This window comes from Barbatula barbatula, assembly GCF_947034865.1.
Source record: "Barbatula barbatula genome assembly, chromosome: 2".
Taxonomy (NCBI): domain Eukaryota; kingdom Metazoa; phylum Chordata; class Actinopteri; order Cypriniformes; family Nemacheilidae; genus Barbatula; species Barbatula barbatula.
The window spans coordinates 15,181,863-15,207,176 of record NC_136767.1 but is presented as its reverse complement, the minus strand read 5'-3'; the positions used below and the strand labels follow the sequence as shown (position 1 = coordinate 15,207,176).

At 41.5% G+C, this 25,314-nt stretch overlaps 1 protein-coding gene across 1 annotated transcript in view; it reads left to right on the top strand.

The window, feature by feature from the left end:
* The window catches only part of fras1 (Fraser extracellular matrix complex subunit 1), a gene marked incomplete at its 5' end in the record, with an annotated part of 107,972 nt that overhangs the window by 36,389 nt on the left and 46,269 nt on the right, over positions 1 to 25,314 (top strand). The window contains 13 exons of the mRNA XM_079471114.1: positions 802 to 900; positions 2,463 to 2,654; positions 3,736 to 3,825; positions 3,964 to 4,002; positions 4,100 to 4,247; positions 6,749 to 6,895; positions 13,742 to 13,876; positions 16,077 to 16,220; positions 17,224 to 17,364; positions 18,158 to 18,298; positions 20,217 to 20,384; positions 22,685 to 22,825; positions 22,973 to 23,116. Of these exons, the coding sequence (XP_079327240.1) occupies positions 802 to 900; positions 2,463 to 2,654; positions 3,736 to 3,825; positions 3,964 to 4,002; positions 4,100 to 4,247; positions 6,749 to 6,895; positions 13,742 to 13,876; positions 16,077 to 16,220; positions 17,224 to 17,364; positions 18,158 to 18,298; positions 20,217 to 20,384; positions 22,685 to 22,825; positions 22,973 to 23,116 (1,729 nt within the window). The remainder of the gene's footprint in view (positions 1 to 801; positions 901 to 2,462; positions 2,655 to 3,735; positions 3,826 to 3,963; positions 4,003 to 4,099; positions 4,248 to 6,748; positions 6,896 to 13,741; positions 13,877 to 16,076; positions 16,221 to 17,223; positions 17,365 to 18,157; positions 18,299 to 20,216; positions 20,385 to 22,684; positions 22,826 to 22,972; positions 23,117 to 25,314) is intronic.

Below are 25,314 nucleotides of genomic sequence, written 5' to 3'. Positions count from 1 at the left end.
AGAAGTCATAGAGGATGAAACGACAAGGTAAATGATGACATCATTTTCCTTTTTGGGTGAACTATTACTTTAATACAGTCTGTGGTAACATTCAGTCTTTATATGTCTCTATAGGGGGACATAATCTTTCAAGGCTCTCTCTTCAGTCATTTAGGACTCCTACTCTCTTTAAGTGCTCTCACCAATAATACTTTTTTATTAAATCATTTAAGCTCTCTTGCAAAATACAGATGTATGATCGTGTGATAGCAAACAAAAGGTTTATACAGTCAGACAGTCACCAGACTCATTATTTCCTATTTCTTTTCTTGATTACTGTAACATTGGCATTTATTTCTCATTTACTATTATGTATTATTTATGGTATGTTTTCTACTGCTGAGAGTTGTCTTAAACTTTAAAAAGAGTTGTAATTGCCTTAGGGTTTGTGTTTTCTTTGTGATTAGTCATACAAAGATTTTTCGCTTATGTACAGTGATGATAAATATTAATATTCAGTGATGATAAATACAAGGTTATTGAAGCATTGGCAAACACACTTCTGTATTGCAGTCTATTTTTCATTACAACAGTTTAAGTTCAACTGACATATTACACTTTTATTTGTTTTTATTGCCATTTTGCTGTAATATCAGAGGGCTGTTATGACATTTATGACTATAGGCCCACACGTTTCTGCAAAATCCGATGACCAATTGTTTTTGCGTTTTTTTACAGAAAGCATCTCTGCAAGAAAACCTTCTCTTTGCAGGAGTTACCATACCGTATGCAAAATTAAATAATGTGTTTGTGTGTTCTTAGTATGGTGAACAATGGAAGAAAGGAAGCTGCACCACATGTGTGTGTGATGGAGGTCAGTCTCGCTGTCACACAGAAAAGTGTTCTCTTCACTGTGACAAGGTCAGTAAAATCCATAAAACTTCATATGAGTTACTGTACCAGCAGGTCACTGAGAAGATCACAGAAGCAGAACTGACTAGTGTCTTAACAATATATTACAAATTTGCTTTGATGCTTGTAGTTCATACTGTATGCGCACGTATATCACGATTCTCTTGTGCTCCGAGTTATGTGCAATCCTCCTGGAGTCTTTTGCTTTAATACAATATTCATGATGTTATATAACTGTGCTTTAGAACAATACTCAGCTAAAACAAGCAGATATACATTTTTTCACTTTGCTTAAAATGGGTGAATGCTTGGGAGCTATAGACTATATAAAGTTTTCTCAGAACTTTTAGTCCTTTTTTTAGTCTGAACGGCATTTATTAGCTAGCTTTTAAACATTGACTTCTATACAATACACATTTTAATTAAAATGTACACATTTTTTCCTGCAAACCATTGACTGGCATTTTGCACCACTCAGATTTGGTTTAATCAACCGCTTGCTATAATGAGTATATGTTTACCATCTAATACCACATGTAAACAAGTTTGTGGCTGCGACAATAATTAAAACCTTTTGGCTATCAAAGAAAATAATTAACCCTTTAACAAAACCTCCTCAAACTCCTTCTTGAAAGAGAAATAATGACTCAAGAGAGAAAACTGTGACACAATTTCATAGCCTTTTTTTAAAGAACAATTCCAGGTGAAGTAAAAATGAATCCACTGCAGCTGTGATGAGCTATTTGTTTATTTTGACCAACGTTTCCAGACGAGTGACCATGGTTTACAGATTGGGGGGGGTTTCTATATTTGTGGCGGAGGTCCGGACTATATTTTTCAAATAAATTATATATAATCAACTGATCCCAGTCCAATCTGTATATAAAAAGTTAATATCTAATGTTTTATCAGGCCATTTATTTTATATTCTGCTTCCCAAAGTATGTATGAAACATAGAAAGGCCTGGTAACTGAGAAAATGTGTTGTAGGCTCTGGTGCTAAAGGGAAGTCCTAGTGGCCTATTTTAATATTTACAAAACTACTAAAAAAACTAAATGTCACAGTGGAAATAAATTGATCATGAGCAGAAGTACTTCCAAAGTCACTAACAAGTAGCCATAATGCCATTCATACTAGAACTGATTCTAAATAATCTCTGATTAAAACATGAAATGATCATTACATGCTGATTATTATTGCTATTAATATTATTAACATCATTAATCCCTAATGTAGATGCAAGTTTATAATCTGTCACAAACCTAGATAGAAAACAGTAAACTGACTGAGCGCTAAAAAGACTTTATTAGGCTACTAATGCATTATCGTTCTATAATACGCGGAGCGCAATGGGATAAAATGGAGCACGTTTGGCTCTAAATAAAGATATTAGAGTACATCTCAGTTATGTAGACGCGCTGTACTTAGACTCGGAGCAGACGGAAAGTGGACATTTTTACCAACCTGGGAGCGTTTAAAGATGCAAATATTTGTATGACTGTTGACTGTGATTTACTCATTAGATTAATGTTCATTAAAACAAATACGTGTGAACATGTGTTCTCCTTAGGGTCAGATGAAGGTCAAGCGAGTCGGCCAGTGCTGTGAAGAGTGTGTTGCATCTAAAGACAGCTGTCGCTATGAAGGTGTCATCCGTTACCATGGCGATATGTGGAACGGCACAGGCTGTGAGTTCTGCATGTGTGAACGGGGTCAGGTCCTGTGCCAACAGGTGGAGTGTGCTAGACTGGAGTGCCCACGGGTATGTACCCAATTTTTGGAAACATATTTTTATGCAAACTAATCAACAGAGTCACATGACATCAGACGTCGATCATTAAAAAACATCAGATCAGCTAGGGGGCTATATACCAGCATTAAAATGACTGAGGAATATGAACGAAAAGTTGGGTCACTCTTATCTCTCCGGTCATTTTTCCTGCTTATGAATGATAACTACCCAATCAAAGTATTTCATACTGCTTCATTAATCATAACTAACATTGAAAGGTTAAGCACGCTGGTGATTTATTGCTTTTTAAATCTTCTTTTGGACGAAATCCATGATAGTCATTTGAAAGGTATTCTTTAGGGAACGGGGTCCAATGTGTGATGTATAAAGACCTCACGTAATGAAGCGTTATGTTTTCAGTACCTTAAAATGAGCAATTTCTATTTACATACACCGCGGGTCCCCTTGCATGGAATTCGCCTTGTTGTTTCTACAGTAGCACTAAACGGACAAACTGCTCAACAGAGTGTGTTTTGTGAATATGTTATCTCCTTTGGCACAGAAGCGAAAACGTGACGATATCTTAGTCCTGTGTCAGCCACCGTAGTGCTTCGAGCTGTTGGCTGCAATTCGCAAACCTCACACTCTCCACAATGCTCCTTTAATACTGACTTCATGTAAATCAACCAAAACAATCTGATTTAAAATATGAAAGCTGGTGTATAAAACAGTGTTTTGAAGGCCTTGCTTTAATAAAAACGAGAGCTAATGAAGTATCTGATTTAACAACACAGAAAACATCACAACCTTCTATTTCATTTTGAAAACATTGATCAAACCGTCTGTACTTCAATATTTCACTGACATCTGCTCATTTGCTCATTTGCCAGTACACCGCCATGAGCTTATGTAAGACAGTTTGATTACTCAAAGATTATCCCATGAATGTAGATAGCTATCGATAGCCGCCCCACTGTAAAGAGGCTCAGAGATAGAACTGGAAATTGCTGAGGTATTTAGAGTTTTGTGGCTCCGTGTCAGACAGCTAATCATTCCCTTAGGAATGTTCACGCTGAAATAAAATGAGCTCAAACTTCACACCTTGTGTTAGGGAGAGAAGCTGGTCCAGTTGCTGGGAAAGTGCTGCCTCGAGTGTAAATCAACAACTAGCTTCTGTTCATACTTACTGCCAGACCAAAAGGTATGAACTTTGATGAATTTATGAACTTAAATGATTTTGATTCAACTGATTCTATGAAGAGTGCTTTTGTTAGTTTTTCAAAGGAAACTATTACATAAGCAAATCAGTATCTCAATAAATCACCTTTATCTTTGTTAGGGGGAGAAAACAAAAGTCAAGAGCTTCACACGTCTGGCTGTAAGTAAACGTGGTTTGGTTTATATCGGTTAAGCAAACATGCTTTTTGTGTATTCAAATGTTTTTATATTTCGTGGTTTGTGTTCGCTACTCACAGGATTTAGAGAGTGTCAGAGAGGGACCGTGCCGTGAGTGCCAGTGTCAGGAGGGTCATATGACCTGTTACCAGCGCTCTTGTCCCACTTGTCCATTGGGCACTTTGACTATACCTCACCATGAGCAGTGCTGTCCAGATTGCAATCCAGGTAATACCAGCATCTGTAATTCATTGTATGGGTGACATCAGGGTGTCCTCGGGGTCTTAAAAAGTACTAAAAGTTGATCAATAAATTTAGAGAACATTAAGTTCAGTAACGTTAAGTTAAATTAAATTACAAAGTATTACAAAGTCTTCAATGTCATTTTCCAAAGTATTAAATTGTGTATCATCTTTTCATATTTGTCCAAAGAGGTCATATGCCAGAGTTTGTCTGAATTTAATCATTGTGTAGGCGAATAGTGGGAGGTACATTTACACCCGGTTGTTAAACAACATCGTTGACTAATGGGAAAATGCAAGTTTTCATGTAAATGGTTGGAAGATTGGAACCATGGCTGAGGGCCGTCTCTGGGAATAACCATGAGGCCTACTGCTCTGTGTGTCGGAAGGCGATAGCGTAGCCTCTTTCTAATAATCCTTGCATTGGGTCGGTCACTCAATGAATTATCTTGTGCTATCTCAAACTAAGACAGTATATAGTAAATGTAAGTGACAGTTCACGCAAAAATGACTTAATTATGAATTTCTCACCCTTGTGTAATTTCACACCTGTAAAAATGAGTCAAAGGAAGATATTTTGTAGAATGTTAAAAATGTTCAGTTCTGGAACATCATTAACTACCATAGTAGGAAAATTTGGTAGTCCAAGGTGCATTCAACAGAACAAAGAAATGTATACAGGTTTGAAACAACCTGGGGGTGACTAAAGTATGACGGAATTTTCATTTTTGCTTAACTAGCCCTTTAAAGTGTTGCCAGTGTAACCGATTAAAACTTGAAGTGGTGATGAGGTCTGTAAAATGTATGGAAAGAGTCTTGAAAAGTATATAACTCCATGATTTCTGTATATACCCTGAACAAACAACAAAATCGAACTGAATTTGGGTTATTACATTTAGATGTATGTATTTACGCATATATTATTTTACATTTACCCCAGTGTAACAGAATTCCACGTACGCACAGTAAAATACCTTTCAAATCATTTTGAAAATGTGGTCCTCCAAGGAACACTTCCTTAACCATAAAGACAAAACATTGTTAAGCTCAGTGGGAAAGTGAGATGAGAGCTATTGTATTAGGTATTCTGGTTAGATAACATGGTTATTTAGCTCTGTGGCTCTCATGAGATCGTGCTGCGCTCTATATACTCAATTTCCCTGCTGACTTCCAAAGAGGCTAGAGGAAGAGAACATGCTTCTCTCTCTCACTCCCTCATCAAAGTCCATAGAGAAATTTAAGTATACATTGATTATTACAACATGTGAATGTTGGGTTGTATGTGTGTGGGTTGTGTGTATAAGATTATGCTAATGTACCCTTTAAGTACAGAAGTCATATCTTCTTCAGGCAGGCAACTGGGTGGCTTATAGTGGTGGGAATCACATCAGTAGGGGATATCGATATTTGTCTCACGATTCAAATACAAGAAATATTTTATTTAGTGCATGCTTATTTCAAACTGATCTATATTGCTATCTTTACTCGCTTGCTGGATCAGAATTTAGTGCTTTGTGCTGTTATATTCTTAGCAGGTTTCAGGTTTGGATATGGCTGAATGAATAATTAAGTGTGAGTTGACCTGATGCTACAGTATTATTTGCCGTTTTGTTATATCACATACTTATTTTACATTTAATATCCTCATGGCAAAAAACCAAACACTTGCTGTGAGAATATCTAGAAGTTGTTCTGATGTAAAATATCACAGTACTTCAAAAAATATCACTCCCTCTACTGCTATTATGTCATCACTTTTTACCAAATAAATCTTGCCTGCATATTTGCACTGTGTTCTGATGCTTGTAAGCTGGTTCAATCCAATTTCTTTCAATAAGGTGAAGAAAGTGTACAGTATATATTGATAGCATGACAATATTTAAAGCTTTTGTTAACCACAGACCATGCGTCCGGCATTTAAGCAAAAACCCAGTCAAGGGGGTTCCAGGGGGTCGGATCCAGAAATGCTAACTCTTTTTTGGTGTATGCAAAAGGATAAAAATCATTGATCCTTATTAGCGTAAGTGAAAAATGTTAAGTTTTGAATGATTATGTCACCATGTGAGAATAGAGAAGTTATTTAATAATGCCCATTCCACACTATAAGCGTCAAAGCAATGTAATCCCATTCATTTGAGTGGAGAGCTGACGACATCTGGTGACACGGACCATGTGGAGAAGTCAGAGAAGTCATATGTGCCTTATCAGTAAAGGCTGGGTGGGAGAATTCACTTGAATGAATGCATGAATGTTCCCTAAGGAGTTGACACAATTATTTTGACTCTGGATTGGTGTTTGCTAACAATTATTATAGCAACCAAGATAGATACACTAGATATTGACTAGACTGTCTGAATAAACCAATCTGGTTACATCTCTGGCAATAACAGTGTGTACAGACAATCTTAAAGATCCAATGGTTGTTTGTGTGCAATGTTAACAGAGCCTTTCCTCTTATTCTCTGCTGTACTGTATGTGTGTCTACAGCTGTCCAGTGTCACCAGGACTGTTTAACATGTTCTGGCACACCAGATCATTGTGACAGTTGTAAGAAACCTTCTGCCCTGCTGATGAATGGACGCTGTCTGCAGTACTGTCCCCAAGGGTTTTTTGCTCGGGGCAAAGTTTGTGCAGGTATGAAAATGAATACTCATCCTCCCCTTTCCATAACATCTGAGGTGTTACAGTAGGTCTGTTGGAGGAAGCATTTTAAAGCATAATATGCGCACTCCAGATGCGAAGGCTGTTACAGATGGTAGGTTTCTTAATTTTACCAGCTCATAAGATAATAAGCTAATTTTCCAGAAATATGAAGGTATGATCACATGTATTCTCAATGGAAAAGGCAATCCCAGAATGCATTGCAAATAGCTTGGTGAGAAATAAGCTCAGATGGTGGAATACGCCAGAGAAATGTTGACTATAAATGCTTCTTTAACACATTATATCTCTATCAATGTATATCATCAAATATATATATATATATAGGCTTTAGCTCCCTACAGTGAGGCAGTGAGACTGCTTGCTTAGTTTTGTTTTTGCTAACAGACAGATTCTGTTATGAACGACTCAAGAGTCAAATGCAGGAGAATGGAGACTTTATTAGACCAGCACAGAAAGCCCGCACAGTGAATAATTGACCCAGACAGTAATGGTGAAAGTCAAAAATAGCAACAGTCAATAAGGCTCGAGCGCTCGGCCAGGAGAATCAGGGGACTGCACCAAGAGGTGCGTATTCCAGTAGGGGGAGAAAAAATCAGTTGACTCAAAAAATAAGTAATTCCACCCAGCGAGGGCCATGGACAAATCCACTTGAGGACGGCGTATCTGCTGGTGTGATCCTGTGTGGCAAACCAGCAGATCCTACAGGCATCAGAAGGTAGCAATGAGGTCCTTTGAGCAGGGATAATGGCAGTTTGGGAACTCCAGATTTAACAGGGAGCAAGGCAGAGATAGATATCTGGTGTAGATTAACAGCTCTGGAGCCTGGACAAGACAAGATGATGTCAAGAGACATGTACTCACAAGACAAGACTGGATAGGACAGCCTTCAGGTGATTAAACCAAACGGACTGACCCAGACAAGAGGAAACATGAGGAATATAAAGGAAAGTGAGCTGAGAGAAAACAAGGATCAGCTGGAGAAAGAGCGGGAAAATCAGAAAACCCCAGGTGAAGAGTGTTAACTAATAATGGAGCAAACAAGGTAACAAGGTGCGTGAATGGCAGGAAAAAAGCATCAAGACGTAAGTGGAAAAAAACCCCACAGGCGCTAGACCTGAGACCCGACATTACCCCCCCTCCCAGTGGCGCCACCGGGCGTCCTAGGAGGGGGCTCACCTCGCCGACGGTAGAAGTCCATGATCAACGACTGGTCCAGAATGTCCCGAGACGGTACCCAACTTCTCTCCTCTGCGCTGTACCCCTCCCAGTCCACTAGGTATTGTACGCCTCTACCCCGTCGTCGGACGTCTAGAAGCCTCCTCACTGTGTAGGAGGCAGAACCATCCACTAGTTGGGGAGGAGGAGGAACGGGGCGGTTACTGGCAGGATGAAGGGATGAAGAGAGCACAGGTTTAACCCTGGAAACATGAAATACCGGATGAACCCGACCGAGGAAAGGGGGAAGCCTGAGCCTGACCGCCACCGGATTAACCACCTTGGTGATACGGTATGGGCCAATGAACCTTGGCGCCAGCTTGCGAGAAGGTGCCCGGAGAGGCAGGTCCTTGGTGGAGAGCCATACCCGTTGACCACACACGTAGGCTGGATGAGAGGACCGGTGACGATCGGCTGCTGCTTTGGTCCGCCCTCGGGTTTTGGCCAAAACCCCCCTGGCCTTCTTCCAGGTCCGGCGACAGCGCTGAATGAAGGCCAGGGCGGAGGGGACCGCAGCGTCAGGTTCCTGTGCGGGAAACAAAGGAGGGTTATAACCTAATGAACATTCAAAAGGAGACATACCGGAGGCGGCCGTCGGAAGGGAATTGTGGGCGTACTCGATCCATGAGAGTTGAGAGCACCAGGAACTCGGGTAGGAGGATGTCAGACAGCGGAGCATTCTACCGAGATCCTGGTTGGCCCGTTCGCACTGCCCATTGGTCTGAGGGTGGAAACCAGAAGACAGACTCGCAGAGGCCCCGATCTGTCTACAGAATTCTTTCCAGAACCGGGAGGAGAACTGAGGCCCCCTATCGGAGACCACGTCAACCGGCAACCCATGGAGGCGGAAGACGTGGTCCACCATCAGCTGGGCAGTCTCCCGGGCGGAGGGGAGCTTGGGGAGGGGGACGAAATGAACCGCCTTGGAAAAGCGATCCACCACAGTGAGAACCACAGTGTTACCATTGGAACTAGGGAGCCCTGTGACGAAATCAAGAGCGATATGAGACCAGGGGCGGGAGGGAATGGGTAACGGCCGTAGCAGACCAGCAGGCGGGTGACGAGGGGACTTGCATTGAGCACAAGTCGGGCAGGCCAACACAAACTGTCTGACATCAGTGATCAGTGACGACCACCAAAAACGTTGACGGACGGTAGCCAATGTTCCCCGAATACCTGGATGGCAGGCCAGCCTGGAGGAGTGACCCCACCGAAGAACCTTAGGGCGCAGCGCAGCCGGCACGAACAGCCTACCCGCTGGACACTCAGCTGGTACTTGCACCCCTCGTCCGGACTCTATCACTTGTCGTTCGATTCCCCAAGAGAGCGCTCCCACTACCACCCGCTCAGGGAGGATGGGCTTCTCCGAAAACTCTCTTTCAGGGGTCTCGAACACACGCGAGAGAGCATCAGGTTTAAGGTTCTTAGAACCCGGCCGGAACGAGAGGGTGAAGTTGAAACGACCAAAAAAGAGTGCCCAGCGGGCCTGGCGGGAGCTCAACCTCTTGGCCGAACGGATGTATTCCAGGTTCTTGTGGTCCGTCCAGACCAAGAAGGGCTGCGCTGATCCCTCCAGCCAATGACGCCACTCTCCCAAAGCCAACCTTACAGCTAACAACTCACGGTTACCAATATCATAGTTACGTTCTGCAGGACCAAGCCGGTGGGAGAAGAAGGCGCAAGGGTGTACCTTCCCATCAACAGCAGACCTTTGAGATAGAACTGCGCCGACCCCGACATCTGAGGCGTCAACCTCTACAATGAACTGGCGTTCAGGATCTGGAAAAGACAGGACAGGTGCAGAGACAAAACGAGACTTTAAAGTGTCAAAGGCCACCTGGGCGTCATGGTTCCATCTGAACGCTTTCTTGGTGGAGGTTAATGCCGTGAGAGGTGTGGCGATGAGACCAAAGCCCCTAATGAAACGCCGGTAGAAGTTGGCGAAACCCAGGAATCTTTGAAGTGCCTTACGAGAGTCGGGCTTGGGCCATTCGGCAACAGCACTAGTCTTAGCAGGATCCGCCTTAATCCCACCTGAAGAGATGATATGACCAAGGAACGTAACGGACTCAGCATGGAATTCGCACTTCTCCGCTTTGACAAACAACTGGTTCTCGAGCAATCGTTGGAGGACCCGTCTAACGTGTAGGGTGTGCATCTGGAGAGAGGGGGAAAAAATTAGAATATCGTCCAAGTACACAAAGACAAATTGGTTAATCATGTCACCCAAAACGCTATTAACGAGGTCCTGGAAGACAGCGGGAGCATTGGTCAAACCAAAGGGGAGAACCAAATACTCATAATGTCCCGTTGGTGTGTTGAAGGCTGTCTTCCACTCATCTCCCTCCCTTATGCGGACAAGGTGATAGGCATTGCGAAGGTCTAACTTAGTGAAGACCTGGGCTCCCTGCAATAGTTCGAAGGCAGAAGACATGAGCGGTAGGGGGTACCTGTTCTTAACCGTGATGTCGTTTAGACCTCGATAATCGATACAAGGGCGTAGGGAGCCATCCTTCTTCTGAATGAAGAAGAACCCTGCACCCGCCGGGGAGGATGAGTGCCGTATGAGACCAGCCAGGAGAGACTCCTGAATATAAGTGTCCATGGCCTCTCTCTCAGGACCAGAAAGGGAATAAAGTCGACCCTTGGGCGGAGAAGTGCCAGGGAGAAGTTCAATGGCGCAGTCGTAGGGGCGATGCGGAGGAAGCGAGGTGGCCCGGGACTTGCTGAAAACAGTGCCAAGATCATGGTATTCCACCGGGACGCCCTTCAGATCGGCGGGTAGCGTCTGCGGAGGACAAAAAACAGAGAGAGAAGAGGCAGAACCTAGACAAGAAACATGACATGATTGGCTCCAGGCTAAAATAGAATTGTTACCCCAATCCACGTGAGGATTGTGCTGTACCAACCATGGGTGACCCAGCACCAGCTGGTTCTCAGGAGTCTCGATGACATACAGCACAATCCTTTCGTGGTGGTTACCCGAAAGGGAAAGACTCACAGAGGGAGTGATGTGGGTGATCGTTGAAAGGGGTTTGCCCGCCAGGGTCCATGCATCTACAGGCTTGGCAAGAGGTAAGAGAGGAATTCCCCATTCACGAGCAGTGGCGGCTCCGATGAAATTACCCTCGGCTCCTGAGTCGAGGAGCGCTTGTCCAGAGTGGATACACCCTTGGAACTGCAGGCGAAAGGGGAGCAGACTGCGGCTGCCAGGAGAGCTTGATGAAGAGATGGCGCCCACCAGTACTCTCCGATTTACCGGTGGGCTTTGGATTTTAAAGGGCACTGAATAGCGAAATGCCCAGCCTTGCCACAGTACAAACAAAGTCCTTGGGCCAGACGTTGCTGCTTCTCCTGAGGCGTAAGGCGTAGTCGTCCTAATTGCATGGGTTCCGGAGCAGAGGATGGACCGAGGGAAGATTCCGTCTCTCCCGTCGGTGGGACCTTCCAGAAGGGGTTGGTTAGTCGGCGCTGGCGACGCCGAATCAAGCGGCTCTCGACACGTACAGATAAATTGATTAGGGCCTCGAGTTCAGTGGGGAGATCTAGGGGGGCCAGCTCATCCGCCAAGCTGGCGTCTAGTCCGTCAAGGAAACGGGCACGAAGGGCACTCTTGTTCCAGTCGCATGCTGCTGCGAGGGTTCGGAGGCGGATGGCGTAGTCCGTGACCGACCCTCCTTTTTGGGTCAAACGGGATAATTGGGCAGCTGCCTCATCCCCCTGGGCAGTTCGGTCAAAAAGGCTAGTCATCTCTTGGCGGAAGAGCTCAAAAGAGGCACAGCACGGAGCCTGAGTGTCCCATACTGCCACCGCCCAGTCCCGGGCAGAGCCGGAGAGGAGGGTGATAACATATGCCACCTTAGTGGCTTCCGAGGCATAACGGCGGGGTTGCAAGGCAAAGACCAAGGCACATTGAGAGAGGAAGGCTCGACAGGATTGAGGGTCACCATCATAGATGGGTGGGTTGTTCGCATGGGGTTCCGAGTCTCGGCCAGTAGAGGACCCTCGAAGTTCTCTATAGAGGGTGGAAAGTTCAGCAACGCGGGAATTAAGGGTTCCGATCTCCTGAGCGGTCGCATTCAGTTGGGTAGCTTGTTGTCCCAACAAGGCCCCCTGCTGAGAGATTGCAGCGCGAAGGGGATCGGGTCCTGCTGACTCCATCTTGGTCAGTCCGTTCTGTTATGAACGACTCAAGAGTCAAATGCAGGAGAATGGAGACTTTATTAGACCAGCACAGAAAGCCCGCACAGTGAATAATTGACCCAGACAGTAATGGTGAAAGTCAAAAATAGCAACAGTCAATAAGGCTCGAGCGCTCGGCCAGGAGAATCAGGGGACTGCACCAAGAGGTGCGTATTCCAGTAGGGGGAGAAAAAATCAGTTGACTCAAAAAATAAGTAATTCCACCCAGCGAGGGCCACGGACAAATCCACTTGAGGACGGCGTATCTGCTGGTGTGATCCTGTGTGGCAAACCAGCAGATCCTACAGGCATCAGAAGGTAGCAATGAGGTCCTTTGAGCAGGGATAATGGCAGTTTGGGAACTCCAGATTTAACAGGGAGCAAGGCAGAGATAGATATCTGGTGTAGATTAACAGCTCTGGAGCCTGGACAAGACAAGATGATGTCAAGAGACATGTACTCACAAGACAAGACTGGATAGGACAGCCTTCAGGTGATTAAACCAAACGGACTGACCCAGACAAGAGGAAACATGAGGAATATAAAGGAAAGTGAGCTGAGAGAAAACAAGGATCAGCTGGAGAAAGAGCGGGAAAATCAGAAAACCCCAGGTGAAGAGTGTTAACTAATAATGGAGCAAACAAGGTAACAAGGTGCGTGAATGGCAGGAAAAAAGCATCAAGACGTAAGTGGAAAAAAACCCCACAGGCGCTAGACCTGAGACCCGACAGATTCAACCTCTGTTTTGGTCGCTTTTAACTTGTGTTTCACTGTTGTACATTTTCTCTTCATGCTGTCACATTGAAATGCTTTTCCCCTCTTTATCTTACATTAGTTTTCAAAGTATCCTCCGTCTGTTTTCCACCAATAGACACACACTTTTGGCTCTTGTTTGACACCTTGTATTTTTGCACCACGGTATTTTAATCCTCTACAGCTTTGACTTGCCATCCAGGTAGCTATGGATGTGTTTCCAAATAGCTAATCCTATAGCTTGGTGTACTGTATGTGTATGTACATGCACATGAGTTTTATTTGTGTCACAGTCATTTAAACAAGTCAAAACACAGACTGGAATTTCCCCTCTTATTAGAGGGCTAGTGGTGCTTTCACAGGATTAGAGCATCATTTGACAAATCTCGTATCTAACCAAACAAAAACACAACAAAAGAGTCGCTCTTTAATATTTGTCTCTAAAAAATAGAAAACCCAATCTTTTTAAAATGGCAACGTTATGGATAATACTTACTGCAACATGATTTGTATCTTGTAAGATGTAAGTAAGATGTACATATACAGTACAGTATATAAATAAGATACACAGTGTTTTGTTCTCTTCCTTTGCAATGTATTTTAATTATGCTGTCAAAAACTGCTCCCGCCTAACCTTTATCCCATTTCCTGTATTCTTCATACCAGCCTGTCAGCCGTCATGTGCCACCTGTGAGAATGACTTTGAATGCACAGCGTGTGGTGGGTCTTTTCTGCTTAGTGGCAGGCAGTGTGTGACCACCTGTGAGAGAGATCTTTTCCAGGACCACACACGCTGTCTCCGTAAGTCAATTTTATTGTTTTGGCTTTATACTCTTTACTTCTGTACTTTTATAATTTTAGCTCTAAGAAATACAATCATATAGAGCATTCACCTGTACCTGCTGTTCATTTATTCACTGCATATGTAAAGATTCGGTAACCTGGTTTTGACAAGCTTTCTGACCGTAGCAAATCTTCTGGAAAGTCTCACGTGTTGGTGATCTCTTAACTGATCTGGGACTGTGAAATTGAGAGTACTGACTGTACAATTACACAGTCTCCAATCTCATTCAATTTCACACTTTAATAAACCCCTGCCATAGATTGAGCCTTAATGTTCTTAAAGAGACAGGATGGAGAGGAAATATCCTGCTTAGGTTGAACCCATTATGGTGGATTTAGCGAAATTGAGTACCACCAAGGGATTCAATGTGGAAAGTTTTTATTGTTTTGGAGTCATAACCATTCATCCTCTTGTTTTAATCCCTTAGTTGAGTGCAAATGTTAGTCTTCAAAAAGTTCATTTGCTTTACTAGAAAACAAAGCAATTTTCTTTCTTTCTTTTCATGCAGCACAAAACCATTTGAAACTTTAAAGAGTTTTGCAGACAGATAAGCACAAGTGTGCTTTCCATCATTTTTCGAGCATGCCAAGCTTATCCAAACCCTATAAATATGGTTACCAACCTCTCTTGTTCACACTCTGTTGTTGGCTGTCAAAATATTTTGGTACTCTTCCAACGTCACAAAGTTTTGGGCCAGCTTGGTGCCAGTTTTTGTGCGGAGACGGGCCGTGTAGATGGTGAATGCATGTTCCTCCCTGGGCACTGTGCCCAGAATTAGTTTAATCCTGAGCTCTACACTCACACAAAGAAAGAGAGAAGTCTTCTGACAAATTCATACATCCATCTTTGGTATTTTTTTAAATAATAAAAAAAATATATACGTATATATATTTTAATAATATATATATTTTTAATGGTTCAATTTGAATCGTATTTGTACTTAAAATATGAGTGACCCTGTGAGACAACATTAGAACTAGTTTTTATTTTCCTTTATTTTTATGAATTTAAGATGTTTACAGAAACATATACTTTGTGTTGCTTGCTAAGTTTAGCAGTACATTTACTGGTACTAAAGCACACCCGGTGTTAGAGACAAAGTGTTATTTTTACAGTTTTAAAGACATGAATGGCACCTCAAAGCATGCGACTTGTTGAGCAGAGGTGTGTGTTTTTTAACAACAACCCACAACGCCCATAAACTGGTGCCCTGTAAACACCCACAATACACTAGCTTTACGACAGTGAGTTTTGCATTGACAAGATGTTTCATACAAACACATTTAGCCTGTTTTATTACTCTGATTATTAATATTAAAGCCCTTTTGTGCCAAAATGAACTAAAAATGACAATGTACTATGACTCTGGGTGTAATGTAACAACATATACAAAATATGTTTTTCTCTAAATTTTGTGAATTCTTAAGGTGCTCAGACTTCCTTTCTCCATAATCCATAAATCCAGAGACCTCTCTCTCTCTCTCTCTCTCTCTCTCTTTCTGTGTCTCTCTCTCTCTATATCTCTCTCTATGAATATTGGACTGATGATAATATTTGAGTTGTAAAGTGAAATATTTGAGTTGAATGGTTCATTAGTTTTGCCAAGATTGGGTGCCCCTCTTTCTAAAGGCTAATATACTTTAAGTTTACGTTCACCCAAAATCCATTCGAACACTAATCCTTTTCAAATTGAGCTATGAAATTCACGGTCAACTGATGTCATAAATAAAGATATAATTATCAGGATGGCTTAGTGTTTGGTGCTTAAGCTTTAGATCTCAGCATGCTAGCTTAAGTCGCTCGATTAGCTACACAGAAGCTTATGTGAAGTGCTTTTTTTGTGTGTGCGCTATTTGTTTATACTTGTGATGTTTATCATATAGCGTACGGTTGTGTGTGAATGCGCTTCAGATCATCCCTCTTGTGTATATGGGAGTATGTTCTTCTCTCTTGTTTCTTCACAACAGAAAGTTCATATTTTGCTCTTGTTTAACTAATGTGTTTTCTCTCAAAGTCAAAGATACTTTAATTCCACACATAAATCTTCACCAGATCATGTCTAGAACACAAAGTAACCTTGCAAAGCTGACCTAGGCTATTTGTTTTGTTCATTGAGAAATGACTGATGTGTTACCTTATTGTATTCCGCCTTTTTAGGTTGCCATGACTCCTGTTTGTCGTGCCAGGGGGCGGGGCCTCAAGATTGTTTGACATGTTCAGACCCCTCTCACTTCTTGAAGGATGGATTCTGTGTTACAGACTGTGGCCCTGGCCACTATGCTAGTCAAAGCAGCTGTTTTGGTATGATGGGTACAATTCTTATCTGCACATTCTTTGCGTGTCTATGATTTAGTTTGGTCAGTAATATTTCCATATAATGTCATTTTAAATGATTCTAGGATGTCTTAGATATTGCGCAATATAATAATGTAGTGCTGTTACTGAGTTTTGATTAAACAACATTTTTTTACGTTATATATATATATAAAGTTTAAAATTTCAATGCCAATTTATGCCCATTTTCTGGCCCTAGCACTTTTGGTTATATCTTAGAATAGTTGTTGATTCTAATAGTTCTCGAAGCAATATTACGCTCTACAAATCTCACCAAGAAGAGATTTTAGCTTCATCCCGACAACATTTCAACAAATGCAGAATAAAACTCTAAATGTGCTTTCTGGAGTGGGAGAAATTTGCAGCAACCACAAAGACAGCTTGTCTATTTATCATAAGTGAGAATTGTGTTGACGGATGTTGCATGTGTCTTTATTGAGTTTCTAACTATGAGTAAAAATAGCTTGGGATTTGAGCACTTTATATTATGCATCGGGATGCTAATTTCAGTTTGTCCTGAGGCATTTCTGCGATCGCTTATTTGTTCTGGCACGAATGCTTTTGTTGCTGCTATTTGATTAGCGTTTATTAGACATGAAGTCGTTTCAGATCTTTAACAAACTTTAGTTATGTTTGTTATACATGATATTTGATTTCATTAATATAGCCACACGAAGCAGTGGGTCACGGTGCATTTAACAATTAAGGGCGTTGTTGGGCACGACACAAAGTTTCAAAGCAGGGCTTATTGCTTAAAAAAACTGTTATTTCATATGTATAGCAAAGCTAAGCCACACAGACTCAACAGCAGTGGCACAGTGATACTTAGACTATGTAATGCAGTCAGCAGTTACTAACTGGATACTTTATAACTGCTTAGAACGCCGTTCAACCAATCAGAATCAAGGACTAGAACTGACAGTTTTATCATTTATTACATGATATCATTTAATATAATTTCTTGTTATAGCTTGTGATCCCTCTTGTGTGACCTGTCAACCTGGCAGTCCTCGCTGCATGACCTGCCCACCAGAACATGCGTTGCATCATGAGAAATGTGTACCGCAGTGTCCACCACAGTATTACAAGGACAACCATGGCCGTTGTCAAGGTAAAAAGTTATACGTTTTTAGTGACTGTTTTACATCCATGTAATTCATATTTACTGAAAACTAGAAACATAATGAAAAATCTTTAATAACTTGTGTTTTTTTTGAGTAACTTTTTATTGAGTCTTTTTATTGAAGTATGTAACCTACATATTTTTTTTTTTAGAAAAAGTACGCGTATGGTAAAAAGTGGCATATGTGGTTTTGATATTTTCGATTCATGTGCAATGATCATATTAAAAATATATATTTCTACTTGGGTTGTCACAATATATGGCTTACAATATATATATATATATTTCTAGTTGGTAACCGTGATATTAAATCACATGATTATCGATATGAATTAATTTGAAACATATCTCCATATTGCAAAATATTCAGCACCAATTCAAATTTCTTGCCATTTTTGAGTAAAAATGGTTACAAACACTCTCTTTGCCTCCATAAACTAAAAAGTGATTGTGATTTATTGACCAGATAACAGCCAAAACACAAAATAAACCAAATCAAAAATGAATTTCACAGATGGCATCATTTATTTCTTTAAAATGCATTTAGATAAATATTGTGATAAGATTATCATTGAAAAGAAAATTGACCACGATAAATATTGTTACAAAAAATCTGATATTGAATTCAGTTAATACCCTTCTGTAATAAACTTCCCTTGAGTATATTTGTAGTAATTGAGTAATCTTGAAAAGTAGCAGAAAGTACCACAGAACCAAAACTTGATATGTACTGTATTTTGAATTCCTTTCCTGAACTTTGTCACTACTGTATTTCTTTCAGCATGCCACAGTTTGTGTTCGTCCTGCTCAGGGCCCACCGTGTCTCAGTGCATCTCTTGCCCAAGATCTCTCATCCTAAACCAAGGCCAGTGTGTGGAGTCCTGTGGAGAGGGCCTGTTCTCCAGGGGCGGCCACTGTCACAGTATGACTGCATTTTTACAACTCTGATATTACTCCAACTGTTCTATCATGATATTGGGGAAAATGGACAAACCAAACTGTACCATCCTAAAGATTACTAGTTTTATCTGAACAAAAACAAAATAGTCACTAGGATTGAACATATTTTGATGAACTGGAGATCATTAAATCTAAATTTGAAATTGAAATTGAAGTATGATTTGGTATGATGGAAAATTCTATGGATGTATTGAGGTTTAGAGGAATGGATGGAAAGAAAGAAATAAAACAGATGCTGTGTGCTCCCTATACAGGATTATCAAAAAGAATTATCATAACCAAACACATATTACATGAATATTACATTATACCGTGCTGTCGGATAGCAGTTGTCAGATAAGATCCCCAGTAAGCTTCTACAAGTACTTTGGTGGAAAGTGCCTAAAGGTCCTCCAAGATGGTGTCTGTCAAATTACAGCAAGGCTGAAAAGCATAATTGCAGATCACATATAGTAAAGTTTATAAAGATATAACCCGTGCACGAGGTGGATGTGATTTTGTTCTTGTATCTTACCTGTAGCACGATTGGACTAGCTGTGCCCTTCCCCAGTACATCAATCAGTGCTGCATTGCGGGATAGAAAGAGAGAGTGTGTGTGTCCCGAATACAGATAACCTCCTCTGGAGGTTCTGTGTGTAGATAGAGATTATTTGTTCATATGAGACTTCAAAGGGAACTCTCTAAAGCCTCACCAGGGAGCACTGGTCTCAGCCAATAGGACCTACTTCTTAGATATGTAATAGATACATCACCTTTCAGAAAAGATCCAGATCACAACTATCACGACTCATTTACATTAGGCACAAACCCCATAACACTCACATCACAACATGATTACCTGGGTTTAAAGATCACATCCACAGGAAACTATAATCCTAAAGTGAACTGAGAGATCTACGCCATCAAACGTCAATGTTTTATATAAATCCCAATTAGAATTTGGCTGAAAATATTAGAATCAGTAATTGAACCGATTGCCCTCTATGGCAGTGAAGTCTGGGGTCCACTGACAAATCCAAATCAAGATTTTACTATATGGAAAGAACACCCAATCGAGAGCCTGCATACTGAACTCTGTAAAAATGTTTTACAAGTTCACCGACACACAACAAACAATGCATGCAGGGCAGGATTAGGCAGATATCCACTAATCCTAAAGATATAAAAATCAAAGGGCAATCAAATTCTGGAAACATCCAAAGCCCAGAAACACCAGGACATGTGCAACGAAATTAATCTTCTCTGTCAGCCGGTCCAGAGCTTCATTCCTGAAGTTACAGTCTGAACATTTACAACCACAACATAACTGACAAAATCAGACCCGACCAAATTACAACACACATGCTATATCTATAAAACTATATCACTCTTTGGGAAACTCAAACAAAGTAACAAAGTAAAATGTAATGTTATTTAGCCCTAAAGAGAGAATACAGTATGGCAGACTATCTGTACACAGTGACAGATAAAATACCACGAGCCACGTAAACCAGATACAGACTCAGTGGAGTCCCTATTGAGACGGTCAGACACAGACAGACATGGCAGCCACAGGACCAGAGACTGTGTCCACATTGTGTTCTCAACAAAATTGAGACGGAACTCCACTTCCTAAAAGAACGCACACAATACACTTGAAGCAATGTTGCAAATGCTTTGGAAATATGAATGTACATTTCTTCATGCCAATAATGCACACTTAAATTGAAATTGATATAACGTAGAGAACATTTACAATATGCATGTTTTGCAAGTTTGTTTTTTAACAACCACAAAAACAGTCTTAAATTACATAAAACCACATAAAGTTATTTCTTTTATAAATGTTCTGTTGGCATCTTGCATCTTGTTTTTCAAGCGTGTTTTCTCTCTGTGTGCAGGGTGCCATGTGTCCTGCAGGGCGTGTGTGGGCCCTGATTCATCAGACTGCATACACTGTGTCAAACAAGAGGAGGTTCTGCAACTACAAAATGAAGATGTCTCTCACGGGGCCTGTCAGTCTGCCTGCAGGCCACAGCATTACCTTGACCCAGATCAGACCTGCAGAGGTGAGCAAACAAGATATAAAAATGGTAACACACACATGCACGTATCTCCAGATCCTCAGTAGCTCCCAGATTATAACCGATAAAATTCCAAGATAATAGCTGCAATCTGCATGCTCTCGCGTTGAAAGACACACCACTTAATCCTTCATGACTGAAAAGGCTAGAAGATTGGCTAGAGTTGATGTGCATGGTGTTTAACATTTTGTGGAAAATTGTATCTTCGAAATTGATAAGACAAATCCGTGCAGAATGGTGCGGGTTCATTTTCTATGGGTTAGGAAAGTTACCATTTAGTGTCGATGTCACCCAAAGAAACTTCTTGTCAATATGTTTACGTGCACAATGGAAATGGACATCACCATCAATAATGCACCTCACTTTCAAAGCAACTGAATAACATTTACATTTGTATGTTTTTGCAGTCGCAAAGGATAGCTTCTTTAATTTCTATATTTATGAATTGGCCACATGCGTACATAAAAATCATAATTTGGGGAGGCAGAAAGTCTCTGCAGTTATGCAAATTTTATTTTTCTAAAGCTGAGCATTTATACTGGAAAAAAAATTCTGAATCAGATTTCTATATACAGTATATACTATACTATATATATATATATATATATTCCAAATCATACTCAACTGCGGATGTGCAGCGAGAATGTCATACTGTGTTCTCGGCTGTCAACATTTGTCTTGACCGCGGACCCTCCTGATGACGAAATGCGGGCTGTAAGCCTTAGGCAAAGAAGGATGTCATCGTCTATCGGTCCAACTTAGTATACTGCATATAAATAAACATATCTGTGTTTACTGATGTGTTGCTAAAGGTGGTGAGACAGCGGCCAGCTGATTGTTCTTTCGGTATGGTGAAGCTCACTGCTGTCGACAAGTCTTTCTTCAATGAAGTCTTTTGTGCTCAACCAGCGAGCTCAGACAAATGTTGAGCATCCTCAGGGCTACTTGTCTGTAGTGTGTGTATGTGTATGCGTGTACTGTATGTGTTCATGTGCTGATGGATCAGATGTCATGTAGAGGAAATTCCAGTATGTAAATCCCTTGCTGCATTCCTCTGGGTGTGTGTGTTAGTCTGACGCAATCTATAAGGGGATGATAACTATAAATAATGACATGTTACCGTCTGATACACATTTCGCTTAACAGGAAGTTTGTAAGTTAACATTATTTGATATAGTAGTGAAAATAAGCTAACCATGACCAATACCTCAGAATCTCTTTATTATAGTATAAATATGTGTTAATATACAGTATACAATATTCAGCAATGGAAAAAAAATTGGAGACCATTTAGGATACCTAATGCATTAACAAATGATAGGTCATTTTTTATAAATATTTACATTTTAGAAGCTTAAAAATGATTTGATTTTTACCATTTATATCCCCCATTTAAATCACATGAATATTACATTTTATTGCCATGTTACTTTTAGTAAATTAATCTTATTAAAAAAAAATCTCAGAATAATTACATAGTACATCTTTTCAGTATTTTCCCCTAAAACGTTTTAAGAATTAAACCGTACGGTTTCTATTCGATTAAGCGATTATTAAAGAGTTCAACCTATTACTGCCAATGCCCAACTCAAAGATTGATGTAACTTTCTTATCTCCCTGACTTTATTTCACAGCAGACCCCAAAGGGCTTAAATGCCATTTGAACAAATAATGAGCAATATTTAAAGCCTTAAGACATGTTTATTGTATACCTAAATTCAATTAAAAGACGGGTTATTGCTGTCTTCTATAGAAAAACGGGCTCTGTTAGCATAGTGTGCCTTCTGTTCTTCTTAAGGCAGCATACTCAATTATGTGGATAGATACGTTAAGCCTGTTTGTGTCGATCAACGACTGACAAAACATGTTAAGACAATGCTAACTTTATGTTGTATGTGTCTGTTTAACATCTCTCTCATGTAATATGGTGGCGGTGGGGACGAGTCCAGACTTCACCCTGGTGAAAAGCTGTAGTTTTTGAGCGTTCTCATTTCATTCAGCTGCGTTCACACTTCTTGACTCTCTGACTGACAGCCGTTTTAGAGGAAATGCTTTCAGTTTGCTATGAAGATTGAGATTAAGAATTTATATATTATCATCATATCATCGCTTTGAGTCTGAATACCCTTCGGATTCATATGTAGTGTAAGATTTAAATTTGTTTTATACGTTTCAAGTGTATATATATTGAAATAGTCTTTATTATCGCTCATTGTTATTGCTTATTTTAAATGAATGGCAAGAAACAGTGTATATATCCTCAAACATGATCTCTTCTCTCACAGCGTGTCACACCTCATGTTCAGACTGCACAGGAGGAAGTTTCCAGAACTGCACTTCCTGTCTACTTTCCAGTGTTCTCCACCAAGGCCAGTGTCTCAATAAATGTCCTCATGGCTTCTATGTCCAAGATCGCACATGCCAAGGTGACGTTGTTTTTTGTTTATTTTTGGTACCTCCACAAATGCTTCTGTACCTAATAAGATCAAATCTGATAAATTTGTTATAAATGCCATAACTCGTCTGATGGATTTATGGCTCTAAAAGTCTTATTCTTTGTTCTTTTCTTTCAGCATGTCACCCATCATGTAAGGAGTGCACAGGCTCGTCCCAGGCAGACTGTTCTGCCTGTCCGGCTCATGCCAGTCTTCACAACAGATATTGTCGAACCAGCTGCCCTGAGGGCCAGTACCTGAATGATGTGGGCTATTGCAGTGGTGAGTGAAAATTGTCTTCCCAGACCATCATAACATTGCTTTACCGCTTCCAAGTGACACCTTTGTTCTCATCATTCCGCTTCAGTGTAAGGTGTCAAATGACCACGTTTAGCCTCCAAGGGGGATTTAGTGTTCTGGTATTGTGGAAGAGTCGGTGCCAAGAGCAGAAAGAGGAGAATATAACAATTATTTTGTAGAATGTGCTTTAAAGGAACAGTTCACCAAAATATGAAAACCTTAGGTTACTAAAGTAACCCTGGTTCTCTGATAAAATGAATTGAAGTATCTCACTATGGGTATGATTGCAGAAGCACCAATGACATCACGTCTGCCAGTCATGGCTGACCAATCGCAGCAGTTGTGTGGGAGTCCCGCCTCCCTGTATATAAGTCGCCTGCCGTTTCGTCATTTTCCGCATTCTGAATTGTTTGAATAGCTTTCAGAGGTAATTCTGTCGCATTCAGATTCAGCCTGTCACGGGCCAGGCCCAGAGAGCCAGTCTCTGAGGGGTTAAGTATCTCCCCCCGTGCTTGAGAGAGTATATTACAGTATTTGATTGTAGAATGGTATGTTCTAGTGCTTAACCTGGTGAACCTTCTCTATTTAAGTCAGTCTCTCTTAGACACCGGGGAGAGAGGAGGGTGCCAGTGTGTTATATCTAGTGTCGGTTTTGCTACTACAGCAGAGGTTTTCTTCATAGTCAGTTTGAACAAGTGGGTACCTAGAGGTCTGAATGTACAGTTATGATATTCCTTTTTATGTCTATTTTTTATTCACGTTATAATTTATGGATTTGTCAACCCAAACCTCTTCATATGCTGTAATAAAAATCCTTTTGGGAATTATCCTGTGTTTCGCCTGAGCCTTCCTACCACCTCCCTTGGCCCAGTGGCATACATTACCACAACTCTTAAAAGTAACAAATTTTGCCAACGGTGCATCACCGCCCACCAGAGAGAAAAACAGGCGACATTGCGAGTTTTCACGCGATGCGAAGAGATCTGCGGCTGCCTGACCCAACCTCTGCCATAGCTTGAGGCTCACTTGGGGGTGAAGCCTCCACTCCCGGTATAGTGGATTCCCCCTTGACAATAGGTCTGCTCCTCTGTTCAATATTCCTGGAACATGCGTTGCGCTTAATGACAGAAGGTGTTTGCTGCTCCATATATTTAGTCTCTTCGCTAAAATGTTAAACTTGGAGGAGCCAATACCCCCCTGGCGATTTATGTTAGCTATCAACGTTTTATCGTCTGTCCTGATCAATACGTGATGATTCCTGAGAAAATGCACAAAATGTCTGAGAGCTAGAAACACTGTCAGAAGCTCTAGAAAATGTATGTGCTTCTCTCTCAGAGCAGGAGACAAACTCCTCACTGTTTTGCCTTCGAACACCACCCCCAGCCGTCAGTGATGCGTCCGTAGTCACTACGTTTCTTGACATGACAGCACCCAGAGGGCATACAGTCTTGAGAAAAGATGGGGCTCTCCAGTGACGGAGAGCGCTCATGCATTCTAGTGAGACACGCATTCTGCGGCTTGGATGGCTCCAGCGGAGAATGCCCTGTGAGGCTGTCCAGTTTTGGAATTCTCTCATTCGTAACAAGCCCAGGGGAAGCACTGCCACTGTTGATGCCATTAAGCCTAGCATACAGAGACACATTTTGAGACAGCTAATTGTGGTTGTTGAGGACCCGCAAATCTTTTTCCCTTTTCCCACCGGCTATGTTGGCTCCTATGTGGACAATCTCGCCACGGCCCTCCGACACACTTAGATAAGATCCAGGTCTAATTGAACAGTGGAGGGTGGGCTGAATCGGGGGAAGAATGAAATCATCTTCGAGGATGGTGCACAGTACTTCATTGTTGTGGTCTTCCTCTCCCGCCAGCGGATTTAACAGTGGGTCAAGGACGGGTGAAACACTCTACGTCATGTCCGCCCATGAGCTAGTAGTCTGCGGACATTCCATCTGTTCCTGGGTTGAGCAGAGAGGCATGGGTCCGATTTACTTGCAACCACCAATTGCAGTCTCGTTTCTTGTGTTTTAGTCGAGAACCTAGCGCAGAGGGGGCAGCCCTCTGGGTTGGATATAGCTGCCTGAGCGTGGTTAGCGCCAAACAGGAGATGCAAATGGGGTGAGAATCCTGAGCAGAAACCCACAAACCACAGGCGCAGGGATGTGGAGGGTGCTTATCCCCGG